We start from the raw sequence: 14,601 nt of genomic DNA on the forward strand, positions 1-14,601 counted from the left end.
AATGGATAATGGTATCTTCTAGTATTCACAATCAAAATCGATGTAGTATAAATTTTGTGTATTTATGTTTCAGTAGTTATTTTATTTTCTACCAATATTTCAACAAAACTGATGATAGCGTGCTATTCTAAGCAGCTAAAAAATAATGTAAGTAAGCAACAGAATTCGGAAACGGAAAATATATAATAACACAACAAAACAATAAATATGTATGCATACCTATATAATATAGTATACATTTCAATATTACATATAACTAGCTGATCCCGTGCACTTTGTTGCCCATTAAAAATGCCAACTCTATATGAAACTCGATGGTGATAATGCGAGCAGTTTATTATGCTTACCTGCTGTTGATTGTGAACCCCGCTTGATTGGTACTTTATATAAATAATATGTTTTATTTTTATTTTGATTACGGACACGCCGATGAGCGGTTATAAGTGCAACTCAGCAACCTTGGTAGGCAATGTGCGAAAATTCAGTTGTATGTATGCTTATACCTGATCCGACCGATGAATTACTGCAGGCAACCAATGAACAAAAAAACTTCTAATTTCTATACTAAATATATTTATATTTCTCCTATAATCGATAGCAACCGAATTTAAACAAATATTTCCTTCGTAAATCTTTAAATCCCTGTTTGAGCAACTCCTATCGGGTCTAATTGTGAATCTAATCCGTCCAAGGATACCTAACGCATACAAAAAAATTCATTCAAATCTGTAAAGCCGTTCAGTGACATACACTACACAAGTACAGTATAATTATGTATAAAAAGAAGATAAATATTCCATGGTATAAAAAATTATTTTGCATCATTTTCTGCAAAAAGGAAAGACGCACACAGGGATTTTTTGGCTCATGGAAAACGAATAATTTTTGATTGTATGGAGTTGCCAATGGTTATTTAAAATAAAGAATTTATCATAATTGTATTTAATTTTATACATGACGTATTTTATATATTTCATTTAGTTGAAATCACCCACTAATGACTGTGTTAAAAATATGTGTAGCTTACAATTAGCGGGGTAGTTCTGAGATAGGAAAAATCCACTGGCATTATTTAATAATTCCACAAGGAACGCGACGACCGAGCAGGATTAGCTAGTAATATATTATAATAGTTAACATTTTTTTTATTTCTAATGGAATTATATTACTTGATTCAATACAGAGTTTATGTTTAGTAACATATATAAATAATGATGTATAAATTATAATGCAATTTAAGTGTATAAAACTATAAAATATACAAACATCTGAAATTTTAATTTTTAAAACTTGATTAAGAAAATAACATAGAATATAATGAAAGATAAAGTCAATTAATTGACTATTTTTTTTAAATTATTGATATAAATTAGGATATTTAAATAAGAATAATTGTCAAATCAATTGACCAACCATTTTGGTTGATTGATTTCAGATTTGATAAAATATAATAAAAACAATTATAAATAATAAGTTGGCATTAGGTTAAAGTGTTCATTACAATATTTTGGGTAACTTAATCAAAATATATGAAAATGAACTTTTTAAAATTATATATTTAATATCACTGAATTAACGCCTTGACATTCACTTAGAACAAGTATCAACAGAAACTTCGACATTTTCTTCACTTTGTCGATTAACATACACCATCCAATATGAAGAACTCTTGGTTTGAAAATTTTTGAACGTATTTCTAAACACTCCAATCCAAATGAAGCCGATGAATACACATATGATGATTTCTACATAGTAACCATCCACAGTTATAAGACAATCGCCACCATTTGTTTCGCATGACTATTTAAATTAAAACCATATTTCGATAAGTATAATATTAAGTAAAACGATTATTATTCATTATAAAAACAGCTTATAACGGTGTCGAGGTCAACATCAGACGTTTGAAACTCAAAAAAAATGCATTCATTATACGGTCTATAGGTTGTCGTCGTAAGTGCAATATAGGTTAGTCTACAACATAATATTGATTCAAATGACCACTTCTCAATATTCCACAATAACATCACGTCGTTATAAACTGCTTTTGTTAAATATTGTATAACTTAAGAGGATTCACATTTTATCTTTTATCTATAATTATTAATTACATGAACTCAATAAATTAATAATTTAAACAATTGTATAGATATAATATAAAAAGTAAATAACTTATATAATATATTTTAATTATCAATGTCTCACGTTAAATAAATCCAATGTAGAACAATTATTACTGGAATCGTTCGAGCACTTTTTAAACGTTAAAAAGTCAATCAATTTTAGTCCTATAGATGTCGAATATGTCATTCCAAAATTTGCAACTGTGTTCAACAACGTCATGTATGTTCCGCCAAACCGAGAGTCACTTATTCGAGAGAAAAATGCTGTTATGGCTACTAACATTATATAGGAGAGTGCCTAGTAAACACGTTACAAGAAAAAAATATCACATTGTGTGCAGAAAGTATTTCCCAATTACATTTTGTCAAAACGTCTTATTTTAACTATAAAAGAGATTCAATAAAAAATAAAAATCATTATTATATTATTTTATAGTATAGGTAAATAGCTCCCAACAAATAGTTGGTTACAAGTTTCACAATTTGTAATACATTTGTACAGTCTTTATGAAAAAAACCCTCGTATTATAAAAATCTAAGGAACTAAAAAGTTTTGTTTGGGGATCAATAATTATCTTGAAGACCAATTTTTATTTTACTTTTGAACAATTCGTCGGCGATCAGTTCTCAACCAATTCTTTAATCGTGTATCTTAAAACTTAAAAATTGCAATCTTGAAATACGTTAAACCCGGTAGATCAAACGTTTTGAAATTATTTAAAAACTAAAATACATTATTTTGATAATACATTTGAAATTTAAAAACAATAAAATAAAAATTAGTAGCTAATTTTTTTCAAATCTTATATTATTTATGCTAAGCTTTAAGCTTTAGATTTGACAACTCAATATAAGTTGTATATATTTTGATCTTCAATAATATTATAGATTCATATTTTTATAGTTTTGGCCAAATCTAGTTATCAATAGAGATTTTATGTATATTATACTATTAATAGTATGACATAAGTTTAATAAGTATAGTTTATCAACTTACTTCACTTATTGCATTTATAAGTCCTAAAATCAAATAATAATATATTGGTACGTTTAATTCTCCATTACGATATATAATCATTGGTGTAAAATAAACAAAAACAATGTATGTAAGACTCCAGATTAATCTGAAACAAACAATTTTTAAACATGAAACTATAGAAATTATAATAAATTATATTAATGGCATGCATTCGTGTTATTACTTTTTAATATCCTAAGGAATAAAATATGTTTATTGTAGATATATCATATACCAGATATGCATAGTTAAAGAAAAAGTTACAAAATCAAAGTGGTTAGGTAAAAACTTAAATTATTTTGGGGCATATTATTACAGTTAATTTTAGGTTCGTTTTTACGTATAAATAATTAATATTTCAATAATTACTATGATATATATCGTAGTATAAGACAAATTTGTAAATTTCCATCTACCTATGACCCATGAAACAAATTTAAATTTATGTGTATGGAATTTATTGAATATTGTATAATGGAATATGTTAAATAGTTTCACATATAAAAAAATATAATACAAGTAGAAAAAACAAATATAGCGCCTGTTGCATAAAATTAATAAAAATTAAAAAACTAAAATAAAATTATATTATAATATTATAACAGTCTACTTGATTGTCATCGATTTTAAGCACACACTCATCGGCTTTGGTCCCGATGTATACTTGGATACAGCAAACGGTGTTACAATTTTTACTGCAAACATTGCTGTTGTGAGCACCATTATATCATCTTTCGGTACACCAGCATCAACCAATTTCAAATAAAGTAAAGAATTCCTCATTGCAGAAAATCCAACCTGTTATGAACAAATGGAATAAAAAAAAATATAATCATAAGCTCATGTGCCATGTGCAGTATAAACAATTAAACATATTTAAAAAACTTCCTCACTATTGAGCACGAAAACGATCTAATGCTAATTGAGAATTTTTCAAATTTAAATATCACGCATAACACGCGTTTATTGCTAATTTGATTTGTTGTAGTTATTAATTACCTTCATTGTTAGTAATGCTATTAATAATACACGAAGATTAGGTAGTGTTAAAATGTCCCATAGTAGTTTATAACTATTAGTAACGTGAAGCTGTGCATAATTATCTTCTAATCTAGTATCCTTTTCTCTTTTAAATATGCCAATTAAAGTTGATACTAATATGAATACAATGCCACAAATGAATAATAATCCTAAATAAATAAAAAAAAACATATCATAACTAGCGCCTTTGTCAAAATTACATATTATAGTTTTATTTTGTTGTATATAATATATAAGTATATAACAATTGTTTTTCGATACTAAACAAAATATTGAATTTATATTTTTTAAAAAATTTGATTAATAGACTTAATATTAAACATAATATTATACAATTTCCAACCAGTTTTCAGACTTTAATAAATAGGATTTTTACACATTAGGTACTTACTTACTTTCGAGAGTCATAATACCTCCCACTCCGGGTGTAATTCGTAAATGTTTGTTGTAGAAGTCTTCGGATGTAAGCAGAACGGGAACCACGGAACCGAACATAATGCCAATTGCAAAACCTGAAGAGCTGCACACAGACGAATAACCCACATTGGTTCTAATAAAAATAATGATGTTCACTGCAGTGGTTAATAATGTGTTTTTAGAGTTGTATTTAAAATGTCAAAATAAATAATTATTATTTTACTCACTTTTTCAGCATCGTCAGTGCCCAACTGTCGACAACTATGTTCTGAGTTGCAGCCAACAGATTAAGGACGAAGAACACGCACGTTAATGCAACTATGTTAGGTTTACCTGTTTCAGGAATCCAGTCATTGATGTTATTCGCCGCATAAAGTAAAAAAATTCCTGCTCATTTGTGATAGAAAAAAATAATAATTATGTTATATTAATTTATCCAGGATTATGGTACGTAATATTTAAATGAAGAATTGAAAAGATTACCCGTTAAGTATTGAACTGGCAGGAGCCAAGATTTTCGTTTGCCTATCCATTGTACATAATGAACGTCTACTAACGGAGCCCAAAATAGTTTCAGGCTATACGGCCATAGTATGTAACTCAATAATGCCTAAATCACATTATATAGTATAATAAATAAATTATAAATAGGTAGATCATATCAAATTGTTAGTATTTTTCTGCAATTGTGAGACTACACTCTCACGATGACTGCGTCTAATGACATTTTATTGTTGCAAATTATAAATATAACTACATTTGGCAGAAATATACTAATATGTACACTTAAAAATATTATTTAACAATTATTAATGTTGTTGAGTAATTGATAATTGTTTTAAATTCACCAATGGTTTAAATTTAGACCATAAGTATATTATACTATTATATTTATATGAGAAACAATTTTAAAACTATTCCAGCCGGAGTTATAATTTACATTTTCTGAGCTGGTAAAGTACAAATTAAAGTACCTATGATTTTATTGATTTTTCGATACTTCGAATAATTTTCAATATGAATTATTATATTATTATTGTCCCTGAATTGAAATGTTGAGCCTAATTTTGTTGGGCTTGATTGACGAACAAATATACGTTAATGTTTAACTTATACAAAATTTATTTTTTCCTGTCATTAGTTTTCTCGTTAAACAAGATGAAAATGCTGCATTTGCAGTTCTTGTATATTGTGGTATGTGTTATTACTTATTAGTTAGGTGTGTGATATTATTGTGTGTAAAATCACATTATTCTGAATGTTATGACCTTTGGAACATATTAATAATTAATAACTGATTAAATAGCGTATTTATCGATTTATTATTTTAATTAGGCAAACAAATATCATATATTACCTGTTCTCCATAAGTTACTACTTTTTTGCTTTGTAGAATTATTGGTAGAGCTGAAGTTGAAAATCCAAAAGGAATCCCTTGCAGTATGTACAGTAATATCAATAAAAATAAGTTCGATCGGTCTCCCTTTAAATTTGGTTTGGTCGACATTGAGTGGGGTGTCACATCAAGTTCCTCAGATGCATTGTCATTTTTCTGTGAGTTTTTCATGTTTTATCACCGTGAATATAGCTTATAAGTGGAGCAAATGCTCTGTGAATATATTAGTAAACCTAATACTTATAAAATGTATTTTAACTGTGTGAACATTATAATCTGGATTTGAAAAAAAACAAAATAAATTATTAACAAGTTTATCAGAATATTATTTTATCATAATTTCGTGACCTATTGTATGTAACGAATCGTATACAACAAATTAAATTGTTTTGATAGCTTAACATTTATATTCCACGTTATGCTAATTAAGGTTAATACTTAAACATGTAATCGTTAATAATACTTGAAATTTAAGTTTTTTTAGAATTAATTTAGAATTAAAATTGCTATAAACAATATATTGTAGTGTATTTATTACATTATACTACCTTATTGAGAAACAAAATTTTAATTGCTTTATGGTTTTTGTTTGAATACCTTCTGAGTTTTTTAGTTTAAAATTTAAAACATTCTATCAGTTCATGGATGTATATTGATCATATTTTTAGCATTAACTTAAGCTTAATTGACCCGAGGTATATTCGTATTTTGATGGAGGAATGTAAGAAACATAGAACTAATCTACGTATTTCAAGAGTTGACATTTTGATAAATAATTTTTTTCTTAATTCGATGTTTAGTAGTATATATAAATAATATAACAATCATTGTTGGCACAACCCATAGATAAATAAAACGTATGGGTTAAATTAATATAATTGTATTATATTTATATTTTTTTTTTTATTTGGATTAAGAAATAACTACCAAGGTAATTAGCCTGGTACTGTGTGGGAGGAACGGTTGGTTGGGACACGTTTGTATGTGCGGCGAAAACGTGTTGCTAAAAACCCGGGTGGTCACCCATCCGAGTGCTAGCAACGACGGCCGGTACTTACGCTCAGAGCGTTGCTACAGATTGAGCGTACGACCGCGCCTCACCAAGTCACTTTTTATATGTTTCTTAACAATATTATGGTCCTTCAATTTAGTTTTTTTTATCAATTGACATTTCTACATGGAAATATACATCATTTTCGATAAAATTGAATTATACTAAATATCAGAAAATAAAATATAAACTATGTACTTTGCAGTAAACATACATAATATAACAATAATGTTTAATTGTAATAATATTATACATTAAACAGTAGTAAGATATTTGTTAATATACATGAATCACAAATATTTGGTTGTAGGACAGTAATTAATAATTTTAATTTCTAAAATTTAAAATATTTTGAATCTAATAATAATAATAATGATGAAAAAAATAACAGGATTCTGAAGTGTTTTTTATTCACTGGCACAATGTAAATTAAATAACATATTCTTATAAGTCATCTGGGTACAATATAATGTATTATCACATTTAAATCGTAGGTACACTAAAGCTCTTCTTTTTTTTCTCCATCTAGTCGATTTAAGTTCACTTGCCAATTGGAAAGACTCATTGTTTGAAGATTTTTTATGGTTTTTTTGTACCAAAAATACCAAACGAATCCAATTATCATACACAGTGCAACTTCTATATAGTAACCATTTACAATAATGTTGCAATCACCTCCCTTTATTTTACACATCTAAAAGTAAAAGAAATTTTGAATAAGACGAATTCAATACTTGTAATAATTAATGAATATTGTTAAGTTCTATGGCAGCGGTTCCCCGCCGGGGGGGGGAGGGGAATCCCGGAGTGAATTTAGAGTCTACTCGGAGAGGGGGGATATAGTGATGATAGAATTACGAAAATAATTATGTTATTTTACAATGTGTAAAATTGAAAACACAGTATTAGTTTTCAGATTATCGGGTATCGATAACAATTATATATTAGGTATAACGATAGAGTCGATAGAACGAGATATTATTTATCCTTAATGTTAATATTTTTGTTTTTATATTCAATATTTTTTTTTATACTTAATATTATTACTCTGTAAGTTGATTTATAATACATTTTTAAAATGTGAAAATAATAAAAGTAAATAGTTGTATATTGTAAAATATATAGTTATTTTGTATGTTTTATATATACCGCTCACAAAAAAAAATTCCCCTAAACTTTAATTTAAGAGGGTGAATGAGATCTTAGTTAATTTACAAGTTAGGCGTAGAATGAAACAGGTTGGGAACCACTGTTATATGGGATGATCAACAATTAGGCGCTAGGGAGTCTGGATGTAAGGAATCTGAGAAAGATTTTTTTGCTGTACAAGATTTTTAAAATCAGGCACGAGACACGGCAATATTTTTCAAAATATGTTAGGTATAATTTATTTTATAAATATTAATGCATATCCTTTGCCCACTTGAAGAAAAAGGTCTGCGGGTGCTATGGGCTGTGGCGCTGCATCATTATTGAGGTACGACAATTTTAGCTTAATAAAGTAAAATCATACTCTAATCGTTGTCTTCCGTAGATATTTTAGAAATATGTCCAAAGCTCTCAAACACGAGTTAGGGAATGTAAAAAAAAGAAAAAATGCATTCTTACTATGTCCCCCCACCACACTTAGTACTTCAACATAGTTCAGTTAACTAACAATTTGATTATCAGTTCCTCGGACAATCATACTATTATATTTCTTACGTTTTTTAAATCTATCGTAGAACAATTATTTTCATCATCATTTGAACATTTACTGAATGTGAGCACGTCAATCATCCGCAATGCTAAAGTATGTGATACTACCCATCCAAAACTGGCAATCGTCGACAACATCGTCATGTATGTACCGCCAAAACGTGAGTCACTTATCCGAGAGAAAAATCCTAGTGTGAAAAGGTACATGGTGTATGCTAAAATCTGGAATCAGAACAATATAAATATTAATTATATAATCGCTGTTCGATTATCATCTCACTTTTTAAATATATTATGATATTAAATCATTGCATAAACGGAAAACGCTTCTGAGCTGTGAGACATGTCTACCTACATTTCTGAGGATATTTTAAAAAGCACTATCATTTATTTATTTTTCTATTAGTAATAGGGTAGATTGAGCTTATTTTTCCAAACTTACTATTTATATTACATTTTTAATTTTTAATTATTAGTTATTATGATATTAAATACCTATATCATAAATTATTGTTATTAACCTACAAGTCAATAATGACGTATCTCAAGATGATGCGAACTGGCAAGAGGTATAGATAGCATAAAATTAGTTTAAATATTTTTGTATAGGAAATAATATACATAGTGAAAAAATTATTTTGTTTTTATAATATCTAGGTTATATAAGGTTTTAGTTTTTATCGTTATTTTGAAAAGTACTAAGAATTTTCTTCTTTTAATCACAAGTATCATCTAGATCCATTTTTCTACTCAAAGTCACTCTCTATATTTAAAACTAACACATTAAGAAACCAAATATAATATGTCTATTATAAATTTTAAAACAATACACATAAATATTAAACAAATTCATTGATCGATCCACTCGGAATCAAGAAGTATAAGAATATAAGATTTAACAATTATTGTATCTATGTACTATCGGAATGACATGATTTAATTTAATTTAATAAATAGTGCGCATTTTATATTGTTTGCGGAGAAACCCTTGATTTTTAAATTAACATTTTAGTAAGTATATATTATTATTATTTTTTTTAAGTATATATTTTAGTGAAATTTGATTAATTAAAATTTTTAGTTATCAATAATTTTCTGTATTCACAAGTGGTACTGATGTAAACAATTAAATATATGTATAATATTATATTAGTTTAAAAATGTATCAACCAACCTCATGTATTATACTTATAAATACTAAAATCAAATAATAATACGTCGGTACATTTACAACTCCATTATGTTGAATCAAAATTGGTGTGTAGTAAATTAATATAACATAAGCAATGCTCCAAAGTAACCTGAAACATAATTAATCAAAACATCACTTTTTTTCACTTAAATTACGGATTATACAACTAAAAAAAAATTCACACAGAATACAAAGAACGGGTAGGTACTAATAATGTTTTACACATTTTATTGTTGATCATAACTCTAAAAAGTTAATTTGATCGTCCCATACAGTAAACGAGTTGTTTTTTTTGTGGGGGGGGGGCAATTTTATGGAAATAAATTAAGTTTATAAATACGTATGGCTATTGTTTAATTATTTTTCAAACATATTTTGTTTTTTTAATTTTTAATTTTTATACCTGATTGGCATTAAATTCAGGTACGCACTCATCGGTTTTGTACCTGAAGTATATTTTGATACAACGAGAGGTACAATAAATTTGACTATATACATCGATATAGTTATTATCATTATGTCATCTTTAGATATACCAGCATCAATAAGTTTTAACTTTGACACAAAATCAGTTGCCGAAAATCCAATCTAAATAATAATAATAATAATAATAATTTATTGATTAAAGTTGATTGCAGTTATTCAAGATGATTAGTTAAAATTGACACAATATTCACCTTCATTGTTAACAATGCAATTGCCAATACACGAATATTAGGCAGCTTTAGAATTTTCCAAAGAAGCTTATAACTTTTAAAAACGTTAATTTTTACGTGCCCATCTTCTAGTGTATCGTCTTTTTCTCTTTTGAATATACCAATAAATGTTGTTATTAACATAATTATGATGCTCCAAAAAAACAAAAAACCTAATACAAATTATAAAATAAAAGTCTTATGATTTAAAATGCTAAAAAAAAGTTCTAATAATGGACATTCTAAATTACTGATATTCCAATTTAACACCCAACTTGAATGCTTAATTAAATACAATGGCTTTACACATGGCTATACACATGGCGATTGATTTATTGACACACTATACAAACAAAGAGGTATACCGTATACAATACTTAAGAGTAAAATTATTATTAAAAATGTAAATAAGTATTACACTTAAATGGTTATACAACAAATGTATCCAGATACCAGTTTTTGAATACCTTATGAAGGCACAGTGCTGTACATGGTAAATATTGATTATAAACATTGATTATAGAGTATTTTTACCGTTTAATCACGTACCTTTTATAGTGATTAAACCTCCTGTGCTGAGCGTTGTCCGTAAGTATTTATTACAAAAGTCTTCTGATGTAAGTAAAACGGGACAAATAGTGCCAATGAGAACACCCAATGCTACACCCGTCCCGTTGCACGTAGACGAATGACCAACGTTGTTCCTGGGAAAATAAGTTAAAAATCATTAACTGATGTATGTTATCACTTTTCGGTCTTCAGTCATATCTTTGAATTGCGGTCCCAACGTATTCTCAACTTACTTTTTCAGCATTGTCAGTGCCCATCCATCGACTACTATATCTTGTGTTGCGGCCAAGAAGCTAATGACACAAAACGTGATCACCAGTGCTTTTAGATTAGGCATTCCGGACTCGGGCAACCACTCGTCGATGTTCATGGCCGTATAGAGTAAAACCATCCCTGTTCCATGCAAAGGCGATGTAGGTACAGTTAAAATGGTTCAAGAAAAAATATAGTCATAATTAGAACAAGAAGAACAAAAAAAACATAATATTATTATATAATATGTTGGAATGCACAGAGATAGTACGAAATCTATGACAATTAAAATTGCAATGAATTCTCATATTTTTTTCATCAAGCACTTTTCGGAAAATTACTGTTTATAAATTATTTTAAAGTTTGGACCATTGTATATGCTTTTGAGTTTTTGTCGATAACATAAATATTTGAAACTGTACAATTTATATAATTTACATATCAAACGTATTCCACGTCTAAATTGTATTTTATCATACATTCCATACGTGTGTATATTTTTGATGCATATTCATGAGTTAAGCCCGGAAGAATCTTAATATATTTATAACTATCGGCTATCTGTATAAGGACAATTCATAATTAAAACATTTTAGAATTATATCTTTAATGCATAGAGTGTATTGGCCTATCATTTTTATGATTGAGAGACTCACGGGATTCATTAGATAGTGTGAAATTATAATTTAAATTATGTGGACACGTATGCATTATGATAACAAACCAAATAATCAGAAATATAGTTAAAGCTAAAAAAATGGTATATAGTAATATGAAAATGAAATTTATTTAAATCAATTAAATTTTTTTACAGATCCGTTGAAAACTATATGATTTGCTAACTACATTGATAAAAGAAAAAAACAGTAAAAAAGTTTCCTATAAAATGCATTCAAAACAAATTAATTATTAGAACAACTACATATTTAAATTGTTTTAACCATCATCTTTTTATGAGATAAAACATCTTAAGTTGTAAGTAGAAAATAATATATTTATGTACCCATTGAGAATTGAACGAACACGAGCCAAGATTTTCGTCGGCCTATCCATTGTACGTACAGTGAGTCTACTATTGGGGCCCATATAATTTTAACACTATATGGCCACGCAACTAAACTGAAAAAAGCCTAAAAAGTATTGAAAATAGTACATTTAATACTACACTTATAAAGGTAATTGGCAATTTCATTATTTATAAATACATAATATATATTATAACGATGATGATATATAATGAAATACATAAAAATCCGTATAAATAAATAAATCCGTATAGTATCTATTAATGAGTTTTAATTAATCACATCAAATATTCTCAAACTAAAATTTACCTGTTCTTTATAGGTCACAATTTTTTTACTTTGAAAAATGATTGGTAAAGCAATGGCTAAGCCCAAAGGTAATCCTTGTATTGTGTATAATAATATCAATAGAAAGAAGTTCAGCCAATCACCCTTCAAGTTTGGTTTGGCCGGTAAAGACTGAGGTGGAACTTCAAATATTTCTAATTCTTCTTCTTCTTCTTCTTCATTTAGTGAATTTTTCATGTTCACACTATAAACTCTCCGTTTCAGGAATGATATATAAATTGAAAGTTTTTAAACCGTGGTATTGACTAATGACGATATACTAAAAACTAATAAAAAAAGAGTTTTTATTGTTGTTCTTAACTTAAAACAATTAATTGAGAATAGTGCAACCATGTTTTACACAAAAATTATAAACAATATATATACATATATATTTATTGACTGAGTTATGGTTATAATGCTATAGTTTAATTTGGGTGCTAAGTATGAAAACATATACTTCAAAGTTTGATATTCTGAGGAATAAATTGCTGTAGTGGGTTCTATGAACATAATTTGTGTAATACAAATCTGTATAATATACAATATATGATATACCTAAGTTACAATACATTTTTATTAATCTATTCAAAACTTTTTTATTAAAATTAATAATACTCATATAAAGAATACTACTTACAAATTATGATGAATTGGTTGTGATTATGCTTGTCCGTCACTCAAAATAGTATGAATTTTGAATGTTATTACAGGTAGCAAATTGTATTTATTGGGATTGTTATGTGTTGTAAAGATAGCAGTTGTTGCGATGTTAGAGAGTGATAATGATCACACCGATTGATTGATGTATATTTAAAACCAGTTTCTGCAATTAAAATATCAATAGACAGTGATTCTTATAAAATATACAAAATAATATTATTAAACATCCTTTTGTATAATATATAATATATTAAAGTTATTAGTTACTACACTTAGTATGGTTCTTGTAAGTGACTATTATTTTACAGCTTATTAAATTAAATGCATGAAAATACTACGAATTCTAAGTAATAACTAATAAGTAAAAACTTGATATAAATAAATATTTTCATCTGCTAGTAAATAAATAGAAACAACTAACATGTATGACGTATTGAATCAAATATTAGTTCTCAGAGGTACCTACGATAACGCAGGTCAATATATTGCGTTAAACCTCGCAATTAATTTAGGTAATGTGTATAAAATACACAAAATATGGTTTGCATAATATGATCGTTTAAAATTATGTTTGAGCGGTAGTTGTATGTGATATGAGCCTATTGGCCTCTCCGACCAATTCGCATGTACAAATTCCGATGATATAGACGAATGATAAATGCTCGGATAAATTGCATATTAATTAATTATAATATTACAGGTAGGTACCTAATATATTTATTACCGGCCGTCGTGAATTGCGTTATTGGACGATGCCGAGGGCTATTTGTTTGATGTAGGTACTGTGATAATGTACTACGAACCCGGCAGTCACGTCTCCTGCCGAGGACGAATATTTCAATTTACCGGTGGCCTCCGCTGATTCAAACGCGTACAGATATGTAAATGGCTGTCGACAGCACGCACGTGCGCCTAAAACGTTGTGCTGCTGTTGATTATGACGACGGAGTGGATCGATTGCGAAAAATCACGAATTCACAACAACTCAACACGTCGGACGACCAGAGTAGACTAAGGCTCTTAAACTACTGTATCGCGTAGATGCACATGGTATTTCCATTATACGGCGGCCACGATCGTATTACGTGAACAATTGTAGCAGGAGACTACACTTTCGTACAATTACTGATTTA

At 27.9% G+C, this 14,601-nt stretch overlaps 2 protein-coding genes across 5 annotated transcripts; both read right to left on the minus strand.

Moving 5' to 3' along the window:
• Positions 1 to 1,536: 1,536 nt before the first annotated feature.
• Positions 1,537 to 6,380, minus strand: LOC111036839 (acetyl-coenzyme A transporter 1-like). The gene is made up of 9 exons (XM_022319067.1): positions 5,957 to 6,380; positions 5,083 to 5,209; positions 4,827 to 4,986; positions 4,578 to 4,732; positions 4,141 to 4,331; positions 3,752 to 3,939; positions 3,121 to 3,247; positions 2,206 to 2,421; positions 1,537 to 1,800 (listed from the first exon to the last, which is right to left on the minus strand). Exons 1-9 carry the CDS (start codon positions 6,164 to 6,166, stop codon positions 1,588 to 1,590), a joined length of 1,587 nt encoding a protein of 528 aa, XP_022174759.1. The 5' UTR covers positions 6,167 to 6,380; the 3' UTR covers positions 1,537 to 1,587.
• Positions 6,381 to 7,431: 1,051 nt separating this feature from the next.
• Positions 7,432 to 14,560, minus strand: LOC111036831 (acetyl-coenzyme A transporter 1-like). 4 transcript variants are annotated; one of them, XM_022319048.1, is made up of 11 exons: positions 14,177 to 14,560; positions 13,446 to 13,631; positions 12,788 to 13,092; positions 12,457 to 12,583; positions 11,435 to 11,594; positions 11,181 to 11,335; positions 10,614 to 10,804; positions 10,340 to 10,524; positions 9,919 to 10,045; positions 8,751 to 8,966; positions 7,432 to 7,740 (listed from the first exon to the last, which is right to left on the minus strand). In XM_022319048.1, the coding sequence occupies exons 3-11, from the start codon at positions 13,001 to 13,003 to the stop codon at positions 7,546 to 7,548; spliced, it is 1,572 nt and encodes a 523-aa protein (XP_022174740.1). In that variant the 5' UTR covers positions 13,004 to 13,092; positions 13,446 to 13,631; positions 14,177 to 14,560; the 3' UTR covers positions 7,432 to 7,545. The 4 variants fall into 4 exon arrangements, with proteins under 4 accessions (XP_022174740.1, XP_022174742.1, XP_022174741.1 ...); XM_022319050.1 differs by having other exon boundaries at positions 7,435 to 7,740; positions 14,315 to 14,560; XM_022319049.1 differs by having other exon boundaries at positions 7,435 to 7,740; positions 14,193 to 14,560.
• Positions 14,561 to 14,601: the final 41 nt, after the last annotated feature.

Source organism: Myzus persicae, unplaced genomic scaffold (genome assembly GCF_001856785.1).
Source record: "Myzus persicae strain clone G006 unplaced genomic scaffold, MPER_G0061.0, whole genome shotgun sequence".
NCBI lineage: Eukaryota > Metazoa > Arthropoda > Insecta > Hemiptera > Aphididae > Myzus > Myzus persicae.